General features: G+C 39.3%; 1 protein-coding gene and 1 long non-coding RNA gene across 2 annotated transcripts; both read left to right on the forward strand.

Moving 5' to 3' along the window:
- The first annotated feature begins 4,135 nt into the window (after positions 1 to 4,135).
- On the forward strand, positions 4,136 to 9,041 carry LOC127618581 (zinc finger protein RFP-like). Its single transcript, XM_052091132.1, has 9 exons — positions 4,136 to 4,283; positions 4,863 to 4,898; positions 6,271 to 6,357; positions 6,568 to 7,109; positions 7,219 to 7,314; positions 7,396 to 7,629; positions 7,712 to 7,862; positions 7,946 to 7,972; positions 8,141 to 9,041. Exons 2-9 carry the CDS (start codon positions 4,880 to 4,882, stop codon positions 8,686 to 8,688), a joined length of 1,704 nt encoding a protein of 567 aa, XP_051947092.1. The 5' UTR covers positions 4,136 to 4,283; positions 4,863 to 4,879; the 3' UTR covers positions 8,689 to 9,041.
- A 3,790-nt stretch (positions 9,042 to 12,831) lies between these two features.
- LOC127618641 (uncharacterized) lies at positions 12,832 to 14,088 on the forward strand. Its single transcript, XR_007967474.1, has 3 exons — positions 12,832 to 13,315; positions 13,442 to 13,542; positions 13,821 to 14,088. It is a non-coding gene; the product is annotated as an uncharacterized LOC127618641 (long non-coding RNA).
- The last annotated feature ends 8,117 nt before the right edge of the window (positions 14,089 to 22,205 follow it).

Here is a 22,205-nt window from a genome sequence, read left to right on the forward strand (position 1 = left end):
TCGTCGAATCTCGTGATTGGCTGTTGTTGGACGAGGACAGACAGACAGCAGGAAGATTGGGAATTGGATGATGGCAGACAGTAAAGAGGTTATAGTTTCTTTCTAAATTCCTCCTTAATTTCTTGTAGCTGTAAGATGTTTTGTGTGTTTGTATATGTATATGAGAGGCAATAAAACATTTTGAATAAATCAAGAGCGCATCCATCCGAAGTGTGATAAGAGACATGAAAGAAAGGCCGGATGAGCGGTCATTATAAAGCCTTGCTACTGACGACGAACATTATCGGTCATATAATGTTGCGACTGACAAATCAGAATCAACCATTTCAGAGAGCCGTGTAATAAGAATCTTAATGTACTCTTGATTTCATAACCTGGCCATATTCTGCTGCACTTGCTGTGCTTTCCCAGTCCCAAGGGTCCTAGGGCCTGACTGGCTTCCTCTCTGAGCCTGCAGTTCATCTAATGAATTCATGTAAAGGATGATGAGTGATGGGTGGCCCTTGCGGTACCACACTAACAGCTGGGAACTATCTGACATCTAGCTATCTACACTTACCATTTTGTGAAACACTAACGTTCCCTTCAACATTACTGTTAGATGGACCTGCGTTCAGGATACCTCTCAACAGGTTCACTAAATGCCTTACTGCATTCTGTATTTCCACCTATTTTCAGTTATTATCAAAGACAGAAAACACACATATATATAAACACACAAAACATCTTACAGCTACAAGAAATGAAGGAGAAATTTAGAAAGAAACCATAACCTCTTTACTGTCTGCCATCATCCGATTCCCAATCTTCCCAGTTCCCTCCTTTGGAAAAATAAAACCCATTATATTAGGAAATCACAGTTAGGGAAAGAGAATGATAAGGGTGGTATCAACGCCTTGGACTTTGAATCAATGTTTGGGGCATTTAAGGGTAAATGGTTGAAATCATACTTATCACAACCTTACTCTATGTGGTTTCACATACCTAGATCTCTATTTAATAAAATAGGTGGGCTTGAATTTCTTTTAAAATGTGATTTTGAGGTAACTAAGATTCCTACTAAATTATCAAACTTCCAGAAACAACTTCTCCAATACTGTAAAATTACATTTACCCAGAACTTTTCTCCCCATGTATCCACCCTATGGAATAACAGGGTCATTATTATTAATAGGAAATCATTGTTTAAAAGTGATTGGTATGAGACGGGTATTGTGTTTGTGAATGATATATTAGATGATAATAGTAACTTCTTGGAACATATTGCCCTTTTCCTCAAGTATAATCTTAACCGCACTTCTAGAGAATATAATAAAATGTGTAAATCAATACTATTATTACAGTTAATTCAAAACACATTGATGTATGTGAGAATAAGACTTTCACCAACCTTACCAAATCTAGTAATTAATGAATGTAATTTACATTACAGTAAATGTAATAACAAATGTATTAATGATTTTTGAAATCTAGAATGTTTTTGGATTATTATAGAGGATTGTGTGTACAAGTTACAAATATGAATGCCTTGTCCATAGATAAACCACATTTCAAATTCATCAAATGACCCATTTCCCCTAAAGTCAGAGAGACTCACTTTAAAATAATGTATAAAATATATCCGGTTGCTGATTTTCTTAGAGGTTTTAATTGGAAGTAGATCCCTGTGTATTTTGTGAGGCAGCTGGTGAGACTCTGGAACACTTGTTCTTATGTCCTACGGGTAAAATCTTCTGGTCTGATTTAATTGGCTGTAATTTAAGATTGATGACATCCCGACATTTGACTTATCACAAATTATCTTTTATATGGATCATGTAGATTCATCCCTATCTGATTTGGTTAATATGATTGTTCTCATGTGTAAATATATCATTGTAGTAAGTGGAGATATTCAAAGCCTTCTTTTTCATGTTTTATTTTTTTGTATATTGTATTTTCCTCAGTGAAAAAAGTAACGTCAAGTAAATTTGCAAGAAAGATGTGTAGGCATACTGATATATCCAGACAATTGTTTTGATAAATATCCACTTGTATGCTACGTCTAATGGATGCTTTTATTTTAATTTTTTCTTTAGCCTTTTGCACTCGAGACTATTAAACAATCCCTCCTTGTTGTTCCAATTGATGTATATTTCTTATTCCTCCCCCAAGAGAGTTTTGTATGTTTTTTTTTTTCTTGTCAAAAAAAAAAGTTCCCGCTTTCTGTCTGCCCTCGTCCAACAACAGCCAATCACGTGATTCGACGAGATGCAGCCAATCAAAACAGGATTTGATCAGCAGCCAATAGCATTTGTTAACAGAAAGGATTGGGCCACGCCCCTGTGTAATAACCGATTGTGTTCGTAAAGAATTCAGCTGCGCATGTGTGCAGAAAATAACTCGCGCTTGTGTATATCTGCGCGAACGTGGGACTTCATTACTCGCGGTTTTGTTATTTCTGCTCGCGAGTTGTTAATTTGTGTGCACAATCATATTTTTTGTGCTTTGCAAGTTCTGCAGGTTTACATTTTACGTGCGATCTGTGTCATGGTGCTCACACTGTTGTAATTCACTTGCGCGCTGTGTTTATGCGCTTGCGCTGTTTTGTCCAACAGTTAACGTCATAGAACGAGATGCTGCGCTTCATTGCCGCACTGGGATGTCCCAGGACTGCACTTCAGACAAATAACTGACGATGCACCTGTGACGCATCTATTTATAGCCCTGCTACAGGTGCATTCAATTGATGTCACCAGCAGACGCTATAAATTCTAGTCAATTTCATTGACGTGTTGCGCACATATTCACAGCTGGTCACACCTAAAGCTGTTCCCAAAGCGCTAAAATCAGCTCGTTCCCTTTTTATCAGGGAACAGGGGTTACAGTCAAGTAACCCGAGACGTTTTCTGCTAGTGAATAGTCCTGGTAAACCTTGGTTACCAGTTTAATGAGTAAAGTGAAAACTGTGGTAAATATTACTTCGATTACACGCATTACTTAAATATATACATTTCTGCGTTTTAAAACTAGTTGTTTTTGTAGGGTGAAAACATGAAATGCTCTTTTTGGGCAGTGGAACATATTGAGTTCTGTAACTTTTCATATTATCACAACATCGAGAAAATGAATTAATAAAACCAATCAACTTTGGCTTTTGTTTCAACAGAACATCAGCAATTTTGTGTTGCTTAATAAGGATCATTTTGGTGTGTTTGTTTCTTCAATTCTGTATTAATTACTCATGGGTTCCCTGTATGTTCCCTTCCCCTCAGTCATTGCCTTACATACAGGAATCATTTACCCAAATGTAATGTGAAATGTGCTGAGGTAAACACACACTATACTGTATATAAATCATAAAGCTGCCTGAGGTAAGTGGGCTAGTCACTTATAGTGGGGATGGGGTTCCATTCCATAGTTGATTTCTGGTTACAGACCACACTCACAAAGCAATTGACCATACAGGCCAAAACTACTAAATTCACTGTAATGACTCATTTTGGGAGTGTAGTAATTCCACGAAATGCTTATTGCATTTCCATAGTAATAATAACAATAGAAGTAAGGAAGAAGAAAGGGCCACAACCTGAATATTGTAATGGCTAATTGTTATTATATTATTGTAATTAATTATAATTAATCGACTGTTCATTAGTAGTTACTTAATAGTTATTTCTCCTGAAGCTGTATTAGTAGATAATTAAAAGTAGTTCATCAGGAGGCATGACTGAATTAAATAGTTTTTGATAAGCTAATCGTTACTTAACACAACTATAAAATGCTATCACATACTGATTAGTTAACACATCTTCCTTAGTAGTTAATAGTAGTGACTTAAGTGTTAATGAAGAATTACCTATTAGTTCTGCAGTAATTCCTTATTAGTTATGCATTAATTAAGATACAGTATTATAAAGTGTTACTGATATTTCTTACTTTAAAGATGAATCTGAATCATTACATTTATGGCTGTACAAAAAAATTAAGGTTGAAGACTCCTTGAATAGACACATATGAAATATGAGATATGGATTAAATATGGAAAATCTGTATTGTTGGCAAACTGACAAATGACCTTTAAAACACACCTGTGTTAATACAGACACACAAAACAGCCAATAGGAATGAATCTAAAGAAGATCGGGGCGGAGCTATGACATCACTGCAGCTCAGTGAAAGTGAAACTGATTTAAACAGGAAGACTTTAAACGTTTTCTCTCTTTAAAAAGACGGAATATTTATTCATATATATTCAATATACGTGGTAAAATTAAGAGTTCACAACTGATACTCACTCACAGGTAAGTGATCATAGAAATATAAGAGAAATTTCCCTGAACTGGTTTCTAAAGTTAGTGGTCTGATTCAGAGGAGTTTGTGTCACACTGGAATAAAGTTACACAAAACCAGATTTAACCACGAGTTAATAACATGAACTACTTTACTGAATTGTTATCAGAACGTTATTAAAAGTACATAATTTAATCGGTTATTAAGCAAAGTTTAATGTGTCTGTCATGTTGTCAGATAACTTGAAGGTGTCAGAAACAGGAAGTAGTTGAACTGCAGACAGAATGAACACGGTGCAGTGAAAATGTTTCTCCTTTTACTGTTTAGGAAGACTATTGAAGGGAAACTAGGAAGAAAATTTGTTCTGTCCAATAACATGTCCCTTTATGTGAATTGTCTGTACTGTAAGAGGTGCTGTAGATGTTCTGTACATGATCAGAATGGTGTACTAGCATACTGCTAACAGAATACTGCACACTAAGTACTGAAAGAATACTGCACACTAAGTACTGAAATCAGTTTAAACTTGAACATTTAGTACTTTGGATTACAAACACTTTTTAATGGTTGAACTTTTGACTATGTAACAGGTCTGGACAGTGCAGAAATGAAGAGGCAGGGTTCAGGTAACGTCACACTTCTTTAGTCACTGTTAATATAGTCTTTATAATTTTTTTAAGCACACTCGTGTAGCTTCAGCATGTGTAACACTTTCTCTCACTGGGCTCTGGCTTGGGCTCCTCTTATCGCTCGTCCCGAATTACTGAAACAAGAAACAACTTTACACTTAATTATCATGCCGAAATGAATCCTTACCGCTTCCCTTCTCCCTGGATCGACACTCAACCACACACCACTATCTTACGTCAAGTCATTTCATAAAACTGGAGATCTAGACCAGGTGTTTTCAAATTGGGTGAAAGTGATCTGATCACTGAACAGATAACCCTCGATGGTCAAATAACTAAACTGGAAACATGTTCATTAACAGCTACAGGCTACTAAGATTATATCAATTGAATAAGAGCTATTCTGGAGATTTTAGGCTACTTAAGCCAATCGAACTACATCAGCTATGGACAGCGCTGTTTTGTCACAGTATCAAATGCATAAAATCACTTCCATATAGGCCTACGATAAGCAAAAAGGAAAAAAGAAAAGTGAAAAATCTGATTGCCGATTTTGCCTCTTCCTTTTCATCGCCCCTTCATCAGTGGGAACAATGAGTTCGACTTTTTGATGCACACAGGTGATCGATGCAGGGCTGCATGTTAGAAAGGAATAGACGTAAATCATCCTCCACCTGCAGCCTTGATCATTATTTGCTTTTAAGCAGAGTCAATCACTAAGTAAGTGGAGGGGAAGGGGATGAGGACTTTCACAGCCTTTCGAGAGAGGTGGGGAAACTCAGTCCTGTACATAAAGCAACGCGATATGATGCTTCAGTCACCTTAGTTTTAACAGAGCTAAAAGTCTTTTGAGTTTCCAATTCTTTTCAGCTTTCTGTCCAAAAATTCCAGTGGCTTGGCCACCAGACTAGAGCTTGGCCTCAATGTGACGCCGGAGTATCGTAATATCATTTGCTAGCACCTCTTTGCAAATAACTCACTGTGGTAGCGGCGCATCATCGGGACAGGTCCGCGAAAATCCCAACTTCAAATATTCGTGATCATACTTCCTCCTTTTTTTTTTTTGCTTGGCCCAGAATCTGCCTCATCAACTGTAGACTTTTGTACTGTAGACACTACAAAGTGGTCCATTTTGCAACACGCATATGCACAACACGTACTTTAGCACACAAGCTAGCAGGACAGATGTGTACAGATGTGAACCATTATGGGTTTTTTCACCAATTGAAAACCTCTGATCTAGACTATATCAGTACTTACTAAGAAGTGAACTGAATGTCCTCTTGAGAAGGTCATCTTTAATATTTAACACACTTTGGTCATGTTTCATGCTGTGAAATGAGATGTTGGAGTGTTGTGTCCTAAACAGGATTAAAGAGAGGAAGAGCAATGGCAGAATCTTCAACACCACCAAAACAAAGATCAACCTGGAGAAACATTTTGATTGAACCTCCATGTAAGTCAGTGACATAGAAAAAGAAAGAATGAATTAATAAATATCATAATCAACTTTAAATTATGCACCTCTCTTCTTAGTTCTTTCTTTGAGACATTTTTCTTTCTTTTGACAATAACATTCTTCATACGCTATATAATAATCTTAAAATCATTTAATATAAATGGTACAATTCACAAATTTTGAAATGTTTTCACTCTGTATTTCAAGTCACGTCGTCCTCCAGTAGTGCACTAAAGGAGGAGCTTCAGTGTTCAATCTGTCTGAATGTGTTCACTGATCCGGTCACAACTCCATGTGGACACAACTTCTGCAAGACCTGCCTGAATGAATGCTGGAAAAACACTCAGAACTGCAACTGTCCGTTATGTAAAGAAACATTCAGAAAAAGACCCAATCTGAAGATTAATACAACACTCAGAGAGGTTGTGCGACTCTTTAAGGAAAAGCAAAAGTTGAATCTGGGTAAATCTGAAGTTCTCTGTGACATCTGTGATGAAAGAAAGCAGAAAGCCGTGAAGTCTTGTCTGACGTGTCAAAGCTCTTACTGTGAAACTCACCTGGAGCCTCATCGGAGAGTTCCACGTCTAAAGAAACACAAACTGATGAACGCTGTGGAGAACCTGGAGGATTATATATGCCAGAAACACGAGAGACCTCTGGAGCTGTTCTGCAAAGATGATCAGATGTGTGTGTGTTTGTTCTGCACTGAAGGAGACCACAAGACTCACAACACTGTTCCTATAGAGGAGGTTAGTGGAGAGAAGAAGGCAAGAGTTACTGATATTCAATCAATACTTATTTTGGAGATGGAAAAGCTGTTGAGTGATGAAATGTGTCTGTGTTGTTCTCTGTCTGTAGAATCAGCTGGTAAAGACACAGACAGACGTGCTGCAGATGATCCAGGACAGAATGAAGAAGATTCAAGACATCCAACACTCTGTAGAGATGAGAAATGTGAGTCAAATTTAGTTTCAATCTTCTTATAAATAAAGGTGCTGAATTAAATCCATTTAAACTGTGACTTGATCTCATCAGAGAAACACAGAAGAAGAGAAGTCATCCAGTGTTGAGATGTTCACGGCTCTGATCCGCTCCATTGAGAGATGTCAGACTGAAGTTGTTGAGACGTTGGAGGAGAAGCAGAAAGCAGCAGAGAAACAGGCTGAAGATCTCATTAAAGAGCTGGAGCAGGAGATCACTGAGCTAAAGAGGAGAAACTCTGAGCTGGAGCAGATCTCATACACTGAAGATCATCTTGATCTCCTACAGGTCAGTGTCCATCACTCTCATCAGTGAGAATGATTAGAAAACATTCCTCATGCTGATGGATTTCTCCTCTCTCCTGCTGTAGATTTACTCGTCCTTGTACAGGCCTAAAAACACTAAGAACTGGACTGAGATCAGTATTGACACTCACGTGAATGTGGACACTCTGAATACAGCTCTGACTCGACTCAAGAACACTCTAGATGAGACTCTAGATCAAAAACATGGTCAAAATGGTAAGTGAATATCAAATGCATTGTAGTTTTATTTTATTTTCTATAAAAAGCTGATGATGTTTTCTTGTGATTTGTGTTGACAGTATTGAGGAGGATGCAGCAGTATGCAGGTACAGTGTGTGATCTTCACTGTTCTCTCATATACACTTACAATACTTTACATTTATATACTGACAGCTGACTTACTGCACTACACTTTCATTATATCCTGTATTTAATATCACATATATCAACATGTTTGTATTCTGAAGTGACTGATATTCTCTGATCTCTCTCAGTGGATGTGACTCTGGATCCTGATACAGCTCATCCTAAACTCATCCTGTCTGATGATGGGAAACAAGTGACACATGGAGACATTTGGCAAAAACTTCCAGATAAACCAGAGAGATTTGAACTATATGCACATGTTCTGGGAAAGAAGGGATTCAGCTCAGGCAGATTTTATTTTGAGGTGCAGGTGAAGGGAAAGAGTGAGTGGTATTTAGGTGTGGTCAGAGAATCCATTAACAGGAAGGGACCGATCACACTGGCTCCACTGAATGGATTCTGGACTGTGAGGTTGAAGAATGAGAATGAATATGAAGCCTGTGATGATACTCTGGTCTCTCTGTGTTTGAGAGTGAAGCCACAGAAGGTTGGTGTGTTTGTGGATTATGAGGAGGGTCTGGTCTCCTTTTATGATGTGGAGTCCAGCTCTCATATCTACTCTTTCACTGGTCAGTCTTTCACTCAAACACTCTTTCCATTTTTCAGTCCATGTAATAATGATGAAGGTAAAAACTCAACTCCACTGATCATAACACCCGTCAGTTATACTGAATGAATTTACACCCCCAAAATATGAAAGACTACATGAACATATGTGTTTTGGAAGAAAATATGAGTTGTTCTTGCTAGTGAGATCTGGGTTGTTGCTAGGCAGTTGCTATGGTGTTCTGTGTACTTTGTCATATTTATTTGTATATACATTTTCACAACACACAGTTTCAAAGCAGCTTTACAGGAAATAATGCATAAAAAAACCCTAATATAAAGCCTTACAGTGATCATTGTGGAGTTTGATTAAATATTGTTGTAAATTGTGTATATAAATGAAATAATAATTGTATTTGTGTGAGCAAGCCGAAAGCGACTGTGTCAAGGAACACAAAACTTCGGGTCCAATCCTGAACATTCCTAACAAAACCTGAATGAACAGAATCACTCTGTTGTTGTTGTTCTTCTGTGGTTTCTCCCATTTTCATCAGATTCCTGCAGTCCAGCAGCTTCACTGAACACATCTTCATCTTCACTGGTGTCTGCAGCACCAAGCGCATCTCAACACTTTAAGTGTTCAGTTTTGTGTTGTTCGCTCCGCGCAGTGAATTATGGGGGTTTGATCTCTCGCTGGCTGGCAGAAGTTGGCACTGATGGATAACGTGTCATTGGGCTACATAAATATATTAGTATGGATCAATTCTAATCAACAGTTTCCTGACAGCAAAACTCAAACTGGCCATGCTTGCCTTCAGATAAACAAAGTTTATTAAAATCGTTTAGAATCTAATTAAAAGATTTTATGTGAATATCTGTTAAAAAGAAGAAACAAACATTTTCACTAAAATCACAATCTCAACTCAGTAATGTGTGTATACATGTACAGTCAGAATATTATAACAAAAACTTTAGAAACGTTCATGAAATTTACCTTTTTCAGTTTGATTTCCCACAACACAATAAAGTAGAAAAACACTTAAATTCACAATAATCCACTTTAAACTTCTGAGTTCCTCTTTTTCTTCTTCTTGTTCTTCTTCTTTAGAGGCTCAGGCACATACCGCCACCTACTGTTTCCTTTGCTTACAACATGTGTGATCTATTCTACTTCACACATATCTTCTGTTGGGGTCTTAAAATGCTTTAGTGTTTCAAATAAGACATATGAGTTTCCATTCAAACCAATATCCCACATTAACATCATCAATTTGAGGAGTGCTTATGGTTTGCATGTTCCACATTTTATCGTAAGTGTGTCATGCAGTGTGGGACTCGCACTGGTCTGGTCTTGGTCTTGACTTGGTCTCAAACCCTCAAAGTCTTGGTCTTGTATCAGTCTCAATACACGTTGGTCTTGGTCTCGATTTAGGTGGTTTTGACCACAACACTGCCAATATCCCACATTAACTTGGGCAACTATGTTACCCTGAGAATAAAAGATTAAAAATAAATCAAATAAAAGTTAATCTGGCTACAGAATCCCCCCAAACCTCTTCTGAATCCCCCTTAAGTATCCAGACCAGAATAAACATTATCCAATGGTAAACAATAGGAATAGACTCATTTACATTGAAGACACACCCACAGTAGAGACATCATTTCTCTAAATACCAAAATCTTTGTTAGTCAAATGCAAATCAAACACCAGACAGATCCTCAGATTATGAATGATGGGCTCACTCAGGGGCGGGGCCCAATCCTTTCTGTTGGCTATATCTCGTCGAGTCTCTCGTGATTGGCTGTTGTTGGACGAGGACAGACAGAAATAGGGACGATTGGGAATCAGATGATTCTTGTAGCTGTAAGATGTTTTGTGCGTGTATGTATATATGTATGTATGTATGTGTATATGTTTATATGTGTACAGCTACAAGAAATGAAGGAGAAATTTAGAAAGAAACCATAACCTCTTTGCTGTCTGCCATCATCCAATTCCCAATCTTCCCAGTTCCTTCTGTTGGAAAAATAAAACACATTATATTAGGAAATCACAGTTAGGGAAAGAGTATGATAAGGGTGGTATTAATGCCTTGGACTTTGAATCAATGTTTGGGGCATTTAAGGGTAAATGGTTGAAATCATAGGTAACTAAGATTCATAGACTATTAAATGATCAAACTTCCAGAAACAACTTCTCCAATACTGTAAAATTACATTTACCCAGAACTTTTCTCTCCATGGATCCACCCTATGGAATAACAGGGTCATTATTATTAATAGGAAATCATTGTTTAAAAGTGATTGGTAAGAGTGTAATGTTTTTGACTGAAGCTACATGATTTCACCACTATATGGCGTAATTTCAACTCTGATTACTACCTTGTTAATTAGTTGCAATGCTCTCACATGTGTTGAATCACTCCTAATGATAGACCCTATTTAAGGCCTCATTGCCCTTTTGTTTTTGTTCAGTCCTGATGTTTTCCTAAGCGTTGCCATTCCTAAGGATGTTCTGAGGTTTTTGATTTTGTGAGTCTTCTGTTTTGTTCTTGGATATCCGTTTCTGCAAATTGTTTGTGGACGTCTGGATTTATCCTTTGCATTGCCTCTCAAGGAGAGATGTTTGAGCCACCCTTTGGCACGTTAACCTAAAGTGCTGCCCAAGACTGTAGTTAATGTTTTTGTTTTCCCTCTGAAATAAAGAGCAAAAGATTAAACTCAATATTTTTGGAATCTCATTGTTCCTTATTCCTCTGCATTTCACTTTTGCTCTTTTGCACTTTTTTTTTAACTAATACCCCTTGTTTGCTTTTTGTTCAGTATAGTGTAAGGGACGTTTTTCTTTCATTTACACTGACAATAATTGTATTGTTCCAATTGATGTATATTTCTTATTTCTCCTCTAACAAAGTTTTGTATTTAGTTTTTTGTCAAAAAAAAAAAAAATTTCCCGCTTTCTGTCTGTCCTCGTCCAACAAACAGCCAATCACGAGCTTCGACGAGATGCAGCCAATCAAAACAGGATTTGATCAGCAGCCAATAGCATTTGTTAACAAAGGATAGACCCTTTTACTGTTTGTACACAATGATGACGTGGCAACGTATGCGCGCGCATATTGGCAACGGAAGTATGGCGAGAATCAGCAGCCTGTCAAGCTACGCGAGCGGATTAAGCAACACAGACAGAGAAAGTTATTTCAAAAAGTTGACTTTATCAAATGGTATCCGGCTACCAGATCCGTGTACTATAGTGGAGTGGATAAAAGACGTTAGCAGATGGCCAAGTATATATACGTATTTAGTTGAGAAACCGAGCGTGTACACCCGAGAGAAATTACGAGCATATAAATCACTGGATGCTTATGAATATTGTTGTCTGTGGTCATGTACAGAACGTCAAATACCATGACATAGACTCAGAGTTTTGTGTGTTGAAATCAGAAATTCTTCCTAGTCAAAAGACAAGGACACAAGACAACATTTTATGTTGATTGATTGCTGTATGTTGACGCACTTCTGTTTAAAGTTTTATTTTGTAATGCTATAGTACTTTAATAGTAACTATGTTGCTTGCATACATTGCAGTTAAACTACTAATAACAATTACAAATGAAATTGAAAAGCACTGTGAATGGGCTATATGCATGGAACGTTAATTACAACTTCCGGAATAATATAAGCCAGCTCAAAAACTTCCGGTGAAACGTCACTTGCAGTAGCGCATATTGAATTTTCTTACAGACAGTCTAAATAGCCTGTAAGGCGATATCAATCTTTTTGTTGTTGTAATAGTTAGGCCTAACATTTATTCACTTGTTTAAATAGCTTATAAAAATAAGTGAACGAAATGAAAAAGACGTTTAAATTTCAGCGTTGTGAGTGGACGACAGCGGAGCACTGTTGCGTCCCTCAGTGTTCATCCTCAGCTAAATTCAATTCTACTATTAGTTTTCACACTTTCCCCTCCGACGACCAACAACGAAAGAAATGGATCTCAAATATAAGAAGAGTGAACCTAACCATCTCTCACCATACCTGTGTGTGTAGCCGGCACTACTGTTGCTGTTAGCAGTCACCCGGAATTGTACGATTCCAGTTCATATTTTTACAGAGACAGGAACAAAAAGGACCTCGCTTGGAAGAGGGTCAGTGAGGAGATTGGGCAACCTGGTAAGTTGTAAATACAAATTAATCTTTAATATTTGTCCACTTCTTTACGATAGAAATGCTACAGTCACTGTAATTTCTTGAACAAAATATTTATGGGTATATTTTTTACACGCGCATATATATATATATATAATTACACATTTCACTTTTGTGTCACGTTATTGCCCTGCTAAGCAGCTAGCTATTTTTAACTATTTTCCTGCTACTTTTGAGTCACGTTATTGACCTGCTAACCAGCTAGCAAGCTGCCTTGCGCTATTTTACAATTATTTTCCCGCTTATATTCAGCTACATTTTTTGCTTACAAGATATTGTTTATTCAGGGGACTTTTGCAGAAAAAAGTGGAAGAGCCTCAGGGACACATATCTGAAGGAGAAGAGGAAGGAGATGGACAAGAGGAGTGGGTCAGCAGCAGGGTCTGGGAAGAGGTGGAAGTACTCTCAGATCTTGGGATTCCTCGACCCCTTCGTCACCCCACGGGAGACTAGTGGTAACATGGAGGGGGTCGAGGCCCGGATCAGAGAGGACAACCACCTCGAGGACCAGGGACAGCCTGGAGAAACGGCGTGGGAGACAGAGACTGGTGTGTTTCCAATGAATCCACATTACAAGGCATATATGCTGTCATTGTTTACAGATGAAGAAATGTAATCTCTCTATGATCATTGTTACCAACGTGTTGTATTAACATTTAATATTGTCTTGACAGAGGAAAATGATCAGAGGGGGAAGAGGATATTTTGAGATCCCTTGCCTCTTCTCCTGTCTCCCCAGTCCCTGGTCCCTCAGCCCCTGCTGCTGAACTCACAGGTGTGTGAAGGCAATAGTACATACATACTTTTTAGCTACTGTTCATTTGCATGTTTATCTATGTACATGTCTGAAGTATAACTTGTAATTACTTGATATATAGTTCAAAACAATTTCACACTTGCATTTAAGCACTGTCTATGTCACTGACACAGATAGTATTCTCACAATATCTAGACAATTTTGTTGTTTCAATTAAATTGTTAACCTTTACTGTGAACATGAAAATCAGGTATCATCTTTCTGCCTTCTCATTGCACTGTGTATTGCTTTCACAGGCCAACAGAGGAGGAGAGCCCGACGGCGGCCCCGTGAGCGGTCCCAGGATGGTCCGTCGGAGGTGGAGCAGACGCTGTTGGAGCTTCTGACACAACCTCTGGCGCGACCTCCAACCCCACCGCCACGCTCCGCTGATGAGTACTTCCTCCTCAGCCTTCTGCCTTTTCTGCAGAGCATGCCGCCTCATTTAAAAGAAAAAGTTAAATTTCAAATATACAAATTGGCAATGGAAAATAGCACCATTGTGCTAAATTTGGAACAATTGGACCCCCCACACAGTAAACTTTAAAAAAAAAAAAAAGAGGCGGCAGGCTCTGCAGGAAACATAGAATGCCCTCCTTCCTCTTCTCCTATGCCGTTCCCTGTGGCTCTTCCACCTTCCAAGCGAGGTCCTTTTTGTTCCTGTCTCTTAATGTAAATAGTTTGCACATATTGTTCATTTTTTTCAGTTCATATTGTTATTTTATATGTTTTGCCTAAATAATTTTTTTTACGTTTTGCCTAAATATGTTTTTTAATGTTATACCTAAAATTACTTCATATGTTTGGCCTCAATAAATTATTTTGTAATATGACTAAATGCCTGGTGTGGTTCTAATGCACAAACAAAGCAAATCTTTTATCACATAACTTGATTTCAATATATGAGACATTTTGATTTTGTATTGATTGCTATTTATTCCATATCTAAATCTAGATTATATGAAACATTATTATTGTAATGTAAAGACAACCAACATTAGTGTCTGGACAGTGTTGAATAAGGAAAAAAACACAGGACAGGTTAATTACTTTTTGAGGCTGGCTCCATTTATCATCAAAACAAAAATAAATAAATAATTTAACCTGATATACTACCATGGAAAACCTGACATTTTTAAAAAGTCTCAACTTAATAAATGTGCATGTTGTGGACCTGACATCCTGGAACTGGGGCTGACAACCTGGGAAAAAAAAACAAAATATAATAATAATGGACTATTTTTAGATAGTTTAGCTCTTTATAGGTTTGTGGGTGGCTCTTAAAAGAGCCGTTGTGGGGAAGTCATGAGGAGGACTTCAAACGCTACTCCGTCGGCTGCCATGGTACTGCTCCCTCCGCCGAGAAGTGTGCCATGAAGACATCCCTCACCCGGAGTGCCTCTCTGGAGGAGTTGTTGGCCGCAACCCGACCCAGACCTGGCAGTGGCTCCTCTCCAGCATGTCCGCGCCCCTCGCAGCAGGTGCCTCTCTCCCCTCCGAACACCTCAGAAAGTTGTGGAGAAGACACGTCGCCTTCACACACTTCTCCGCAACTTCTGGGTGGACCTCGATGAGGCGGCGGTACATCCTCCACTGTGAGGAGAGGATGCCAAAGGCGTTCTCCACCACCAGCCTGGCTCTGGAGAGGCGGTAATTGAAGACACGCCTCTCTGGAGGAAGGGTGCGTCCAGGGAAGGGCCGCATGAGGTTCCTCCGCAGCGGGAACGCCTCATCAGCCACAAAGACATGGGGCTGGGGTCCTCTTTCATCAGCACCGGGAAGAGGCTGGTCAGGAGGCAGATGAAGTGTACCAGCACGGAGAGCCTGTCCAAAGGCGGAGTTTGCCAGAATCCCACCGTCGCTGGTCCTGCCGTACCCCCCAACATCGATCAACCGGAAGCGATACCTCGCATCCACAACTGCAAGGAGAACGATGGAGAATGTTCCCTTGTAGTTGTGGAACTGGGATCCTGAGTTGGGGGGTGCCTTCATTACCACGTGCTTCCCATCCACCGCTCCACAGCATAGAGGGTAGTTCCACCGCTCCTCGAATCCTTCTGCGATGGACCTCCAGTCATCAGTGGTGGGCACAGCCATGTACTCCTCCACAAGACAGTCCCAGATTGCAGTCACAACCTGTTGGACGATCTGGCTCACTGTTGAGACACCAACCCTGAAGCTGGACGCTATGGTCCTGAATGAGTCCCCTGTGGCAAGAAACCTAGAAAATATTTTTATAAGTACACTTGTAGTTACATATTCAACTATATACAATAACCAGTCTGTTTTACTTTAATGCACCATATTTGTTTGTTTGCTAGCAATTTTGCAAGCAATTTAACAAAGTTTGGAATCTTCAAAACAAAAGGGTATATGTGTATATGGTTTAAATCACTAGTGTGCCAATAACCAATAACTGATTATCAAAAGAAAGAGTAACGTTACTACATATTGCTTACAGATAGAGACATTATCACGTCTGCCAAAATAATATTTTATTTTTTAGGTTAACGTTACAGCAGTTAACTGAGTATCACTAGAAAGAGCACCAACAGTGGTATCCGTACCACACAGTTTGAAAAACATTGCTGGCATAGCGTAAATTAACATATATTTAATATACTGTATTTAACATTTTATATACATTTACTAACCGAAGACAGATGGACAGGCGCTCCGCAGCTGGGATAGAGCGCCTGTAGTTGGTGTCCTGAAGGGTGATCCTCGCTCCGATCGCGGGACAACAGGTCATCAAACTGGGCGCGGGACAAGCGGAAGTACCGCTGAAAGCGGCCGTCATCCAGGCGCAGCTCCTGGAGCAAATGATGAAATTCGCCGAACTGGGAACGCCTCCGGAGGGTCTGGTGGACCCAAGTACGGCGACGACGACCCATACGCCGCTGTTCTGCTCTCCAGAGCAAATACAGAGCGGTGACTCTCTCCACGAATGCTCGATCAACATCAGCCATCTTGTAAAAAGATGGCCGTCAACGGATTTCGCCTCTGACGCGCGTCACGCAGCGTAAATTTCGCTTCAAACTTTTGTTTTTTACGGCGTCAATTTCAGCTCTTGACGCGCGAATGGATTCAAAGTGGTCAAGCGTATAACTAGACGCGGTAGGCGCGAATTTGACGCGCTATTCGCGTCCGGTGTGAACGTAGCATAAGAATGCGAACCGACAGACATGCCAATGCAAGTTACTTAAAATTCAGCTCTGACTAACAAAGTAGTCTATCAAAATAAAAACCTCGAATTTACTAAAAAATAACTTAACTATTATCAAGAAATGCAAGAAATATATGCTTACCATGACATTTCTATTTTTCCAGGTTCTCCTCTTATGACCACCTGATGCAGTTTTGGCAGCTCATTGAACCATCGCTGCAATTCATGGTTCGAGTTTCCAGAGCAAGAACTCCAAACGGTGACTCTGCAAAAAGTGCTGCCATGGTATATGATTACAATTACTTTTTACGATTTTATCATGTAATCATAAACATTAATTTCATATTAACAGTAATATCCTATTCTGCATTACAGCAAATGTAAGAATATTTTTTTTAAATATATATTTCATCTGACAGTCTTTACAGCCAATAGATGAACTGTTCCTCTTCCTGAACTACCTTGCCCTTGGATTGAAGCAGAGGGACCTGGCTGATCGGTATGGGATCCATCAATCTACCGTCAGCAGGATCATCCTTACATGGAGCAGTTTTTTGTTCTGTATTCTTGGTTCACAGCGAATTTGGATGCCCCAACACAAAATTAATGAGCACTTGCCAGTAGAGTTCAGAGATTACGCAGACACTACCGTAATCCTGGACTGCACAGAGCTCAGATGCCAAACACCTACCTCCCCTTTGCTCCAAAGTGAAGTGTATTCAAACTACAAGTCCCACTGTACCCTGAAGGGAATGATTGGAATGGCCCCCCATGGTGCTATAACCTTTGTTTCTCCCCTCTTTGCTGGCTCAGTAAGTGACAAGCAGATCTTTGCAGAGTCAGGAATACTTCCATTACTTAGGCAGGATATGGCAATAATGGTGGACAGAGGCTTTCTTGTGGATGACTGTGTGCCCTGTAAAGTGTACAGGCCTGCATTTCTTTCTGGGAAACCTCAGATGCCAGCACACGAGGTCAGGGAGACCCAGGCTATTGCACATCTGAGAGTGCATGTTGAGCGCCTTATTCGCCATTTAAAGGAACACAAATTCTTTGACACGGTTATCCCCATAAATATGTTTGGTAACATTAACCAGCTCTATGTAGTTGCATGCCTTCTGTTAAATTACCAGAGTGGCCCACTTGTAAAAGCTTGGTCTAAATAGATGCATAAAGACCAGTGCGCAGTTCTGTTTAGCATTTAAACTATTTTACTGTTGTTAGCTACTGCTTTTGTTCAATGATAAATAATGGATTTACATATCTACAACTTCATACAGGGATCTGTATTTTTCACCCATTTTCAATTTCATGCTTCCAGTGAATAAACCTACATTTGTTTGTAACTGCCTTTTTTAAAGGGCTCCCCAAAGCATTGTGTATTTTATTGTGGCCATTACAAACAGCATTTAAACAATACTATTTTTAGGTACTAATGAGATATAACCTCAAACACTCATTTATAGGAAAATATGTAATTTAATAAATGAATGATGACATGTTCAACTACTTAATTTGTATACAAGAATTATATTTTATTACAATATATGTGCCAGATGACAATAGTGACACATGAAAACTGCTCAGAAATGTAATTAAAAACCAAACTATTTGAACTTTGTAAAAAAAACTGATTGAAAGGACATTGTCAAGCCAAAAGAATAGGTAGGTAAAAGTAAAAGTAATCAACCTTTTGTTTGATAGTTTTTATGACTCTCCCATCATGGAAGATTCTTTGAATAAACATGTCATCTTCAGTGTAAACAACAAAATCACACCATTCTGAACCAGTGATGAGTAGTTGGCCCTGTATCTGCCAGTAGTATGCATGAGACTGTTTGAGCTGTAGCACCCCATCGGAGACCCTAAGGTAGGCACAGTCTACATAGCTTCTCACATTTGGGCACTTCACTTCCAGCAGTCCAAACACAGGTTCAGCTTTAGGGTCATACACCAACCCATCTGGTGATGAACCAAGCCAAGGTGCATCAGGGTGGATTATGAAACCACAAGGGTAGTGATTTACCTCTTTAACAAAGCAGTATTCTTCTACTGCTTTGGGCTCCATCTGAAGGCCCCTCTTCATTTCTCCACTCTGATAGCCTGGCCGCAAAATTCTCAGTGCCAGGCTCTCTGCTGAGGACTGTCCTCTCACATGGCAAACCTCTCTAGAAATACATTAATATATACAAACACCATAAGTTTTTATATAACATGAAAAACAAAATGCTGACGTTCGTGTCACAAAGTTTACAATTACCTGAATCTAGAGGAAGTCACACGTGGCTTTCTTAATTGATGCCATTCCTTCAGAGTGCTTTGCTGTCTTGTGCCTTTCTCAATTTGGTGCGCCATGACCTCTGATGTTGCTAGAGAATTCATGTGCAGCTGTTGATGGTAGCTTAACACAAAACAGCACTCTGAGGGGCCCAGACAGCAGCCATAAAGAGGTAAGGATGGTCGTGGTGGTGTGGTGGTATGTGGGCAAGTTTTTGGTGGACTCCATGCTGGAAGGTGATAGGAGAGAACACTCCCCTCTTGAACTTTTCCAAAGGCACTGTCCACCAATGGTACATCCCCTGTTATTCCCATTGTTGTTATGGGTGGAGCAGTTTCCCTTGGCATTCCTTGGTATATGTCATTCACACGCAGAACTGACATGTCTGGAAGGTCACAGGTCCGGTCACAGGCCCCTTTGTACAAGTTACTCCTGAAAATATATACAACTGAACAGTTAGACAAGCGTTTATGTACTGTTTGTTATTATCATAAATTAATGCTTTTCATGTCAAATTCTACTTCAGTGTTGCGCTACAGGGATGTTGTGTGTGTATGTGTCTGTGTATGGACATTCAGTTCAATTAGAGATTCATCTTAATCCTAAAAAAGACTAGTCTAAAAATACAAAGAACAATTTTACATTTCCAGTACATATTTTAATTCATGTAGCAGACATCCTGCCCATTTCTACAGATTACCTGATCCCTTCAGCCAATCTTCTCTCCTTGGGCCTAGCTGATAACACTATCATATCATTTGTTGGTCCAGGCTTAAAACCCTGTCAAGAAATGTTGTACAATAACTTATTTACTTTGTGTAAAAAATGTTTAGCTCAAATGATAACATTTTTATAAGGCAGGATGCTGCATGGAGCCTTGAAAGTTGACACGATTTACATGACATAACCAGGAAGAAGTGAAACACATATGTAACATAATATGTTAATTGTGGTAGTGTTGAAAACATCACCTGGGTTCTGGGTTTGTGCCACTGCTGCTCAGACCCTGTGCAGCTGTGAGTAGGGGGGACAGCCATTGCTCCCTGCTGGCTGTAATGTGAGGTCTGGTACAGCAGAGCTGCAACATGATTGCATAGTGCAAGCCCTGCCACACATGAGCAATGACAGCTCAACAGGTTTAGAGTCTTTGAGAACAACCTGTAAAGAAATAATAATAATTATCAATTTATACTACAGCTTATGTGTTTTGAGGTTCAGGTAAATAATTTTATCGAGAGTGGCTGAGATTACTGAAATACATATTTAATAACAGAACTACATGGTCACAGTGTAGCTATTTATGCGTTTTAAACATGCTCACTGTGTACAATGTCAAATGGTGGCAACCTACCTACCTCTACTCTCTGGGAATTTTTACCTGTGTCCACGATGTCTACTACACATAGAGTGTACTATGTACTGTTGAGTAAAATACTTTTTGAAACACACAGTGTAGGCCCTAGTTGGTGCACGGTTCTGTTGGTGCAACAGTAGGCTGTAGGTCCAAACAATATTACAGTCACTATCTATTCTTCAGCCTATTTTATACTGGCACATGTAATTCCCAGAAAGCAGAACTTATTAACATTATTGAACCTGCTCTCATTCCCCTACACTCAAGTTGTGTGGTCTCTCTTTTTTCCTCATCGACCTGAAGCAGCTTGCCCTCACAGACACCTCTCCTGCCTCATTCTTGTCAGAAACTGAGAAACAGAGTCAATGAATTAAGCAAGGACCACATAGCAAGACAAAATGTTATACTAGTGCCAAGCACTGGATATGTCAAGGAGAGTAGCTGGAGACAGATCTATATATCTAAATGCTGTCAATTTAGCGGTTATATTCTGTTTACCAATGCTAAAGTTAAGCTATCGTTGGTCTTTCAACTTAACAGCAACTAACTTACGTTCGACAACGTTAGCTGTCTATAGCTAGCTTAAAGAACGAAACAATTACAGCGTAGTTTTGCCAACTTACCTTCGTAGTCATGGATATAGCTGGATATGTACAGCTTAAATCCCTTTTCACGTTTGCTTGATGACGCCTTTGAATTTGACTGAATCATGCGATGTACATCATTTATGTTGACGCGAGGTAGATCCTGCAGGCAGCGAGTATAGAACATCTCTGACATCTTCGAGAATGACAGTTGACAGTTGACCGGAAATGACTGAGCTGGCTTATCTAAACCAGGAAGTAACCGTGCATATAGCCAATTGTTGAGATAATCTTGGGGGAAGTACATAATACACACCAGTGGCAGCCAATGTTGGGAGGTTTATTATAATGCATTATGTTTCATGTACAGTAAATAGGTTTTACAAATGTAAATCACGTTAAAACTAATACATGGTAATGTGTTACTCATTTGGAAACAACAGTCTTACAGAGGTTTGTGAGGGCACCACATACAGTCACAACATCTTCTAACATGTTAACCTGCGACACTGGAATAACTGTGCAAAATATTAAAGTTTTTCCACCGACCAATAACTCGCTCCACATGGATTCTCACACGAGAAAGTTGTCTAGATGTGTCAACTTCCTGTGCAGAAAGCTGCTTTTTTCCTTTTGTGAAATGAGGGATATGAAGGGTTGCACCATAAGCTGCAAGCTCGTCTCTGATGAGAAATCCCCTGTTGGCTAAAACCTCATCCCCAGGCTCCAAAAGTTCTAAGAAACCTGACTCTTTTGTGATCTGCTTGTCTGAAACCCGTCCACCCCACCCAGGAGATAGAAATGAAATTGCACCAGCTGGAGTGATGCCGATTAAATATTTAATTGTGTTGTTGTGTTTATAATTTGACCATGTCTGGGCCCTAGCAGTCAGATTACTGGGTCTAGCTATGAAAATTTCTGTGCAGTCTATTATGCACCGGCAGTTTTTAAGTTCCGCTTGAATGTTTTTGGCATATTTTTAAGTATTGCGCCCTTACTTGGCCATTTAATGAGTGGCTTAAGGACCAAGGCCATACCAGGGACCCAGCTCCATAAAATATTTGAAATCGTGGTTTTTGATAATTTAAATCTATATGCCAAGTCAGTATTACATAGACCCAACCTTAATTTCATCAATATAACCAACAGGTGGTCTTCTAGTGTAAGTTTTTGGATAATTCTTTCTAAGCTGCCTGTTATTTTTGTAACTAGCCACTCAAAGAGCACGGAGGTCAGTCCGGTGAGAAAAAACAATTGTCC

The sequence above is a fragment of the Xyrauchen texanus genome, chromosome 25 (genome assembly GCF_025860055.1).
Source record: "Xyrauchen texanus isolate HMW12.3.18 chromosome 25, RBS_HiC_50CHRs, whole genome shotgun sequence".
Taxonomy (NCBI): domain Eukaryota; kingdom Metazoa; phylum Chordata; class Actinopteri; order Cypriniformes; family Catostomidae; genus Xyrauchen; species Xyrauchen texanus.